The sequence below is a fragment of the Orycteropus afer genome, unplaced genomic scaffold (genome assembly GCF_000298275.1).
Source record: "Orycteropus afer afer isolate SDZICR_OR568_19922 unplaced genomic scaffold, OryAfe1.0 scaffold00650, whole genome shotgun sequence".
In the NCBI taxonomy this organism is placed as follows: domain Eukaryota; kingdom Metazoa; phylum Chordata; class Mammalia; order Tubulidentata; family Orycteropodidae; genus Orycteropus; species Orycteropus afer.
In genome coordinates, this window is record NW_006922237.1 from 929942 (window position 1) to 931119 (window position 1178).

At 39.4% G+C, this 1178-nt stretch overlaps 1 protein-coding gene across 1 annotated transcript in view; it reads left to right on the top strand.

The window, feature by feature from the left end:
- Positions 1-881, top strand: part of LOC103210752 (olfactory receptor 4P4-like) — a 1031-nt gene extending 150 nt beyond the window's left edge. The window contains exon 2 of the mRNA XM_007956666.1: positions 1-881. This exon is cut by the window's left edge and continues 8 nt beyond it. Coding sequence (XP_007954857.1) covers positions 1-881 — 881 coding nt within the window.
- The last annotated feature ends 297 nt before the right edge of the window (positions 882-1178 follow it).

A 1178-nucleotide genomic window follows, 5' to 3' on the forward strand; every position in this document is an offset into this window, starting at 1 on the left:
CAACTATGGAAGTATTCTGCTTTGTGTTTTTCTTATTTTGTTATGTTTCCATCTTGCTAGGAAACTTTCTGATCCTTGTTTCCATTACATGCAGCCCCCTTTTTCACCAACCAATGTACTATTTCCTCAGCCACTTGTCTGCTATGGACATCTGCTACACCTCCAGTTTCACACCCAAAATGATTCATGACCTGCTAGTGGAGAGAAGATCCATCTCTTACAGTAACTGCATGCTGCAGGTCTTTACCATGCACTTCTTTGGCTGTACTGAGATCCTCATTCTTGCTGCCATGGCTTTTGATCGCTATGTTGCTATCTGCAAACCTCTCCACTACATGGTTATCATGAACAGAACAAAATGTAATCTTATTATCTTAGCTACTTGGGTTGGAGGGGCAGCCCATTCCTTTCCTCAGTTATTTATGGTACTCCAGTTACCCTTTTGTGGTCCTAATGAAATTGACCACTTTTTCTGTGATATCTTCCCTTTGCTGAAAGTTGCCTGCGCTGACACCTACATCACTGGTGTTCTTGTGGTTGCCAATTCAGGTGTGGTCACTGTAGTAACCTTTGTTGTCTTATTTGTTTCTTATGTCATTATATTATTCACCTTAAGAAATCATTCAGCTGAAGGAAGACGCAAAGCACTGTCTACCTGTGCCTCTCATATCACTGTGGTGGTTTTATTTTTTGCCCCTGCAATCTTTATCTACCTCAGACCTCCTACCACTTTCCCTGAAGATAAAGTATTTGCTGTATTTTACACCATCATTGCTCCTATGTTCAATCCCTTAATCTATACCCTGAGAAACAAAGACATGAAAGATACCATGAGAAAAGTTTGGTGCCAATCTTGTTTTGAAAGAAAGCACACAATTTGAAGAAGACTACCACTCCTTGGATGGAAGGTTGGGCACTCTACTTCCATCATGATATGCTTCGGAAATCCAAGGAGGGGTCGCTCTGAGTCAGGTCTGACTCATTGGCACATAACAACAACAACACTAGCTAAATGACCTCATAAAATGAAGTTGCTAATTGTGAAATCGAGATGTTAGAATTTATCTCATAATTTATTCTTCATTACTATCACGAAGGTATTAAGTGAATGAAATTAGATTGAGAATTGAAAGAAATTTACCAATCAAATACTAATCTACCCTGTAAAAACTGGTTGA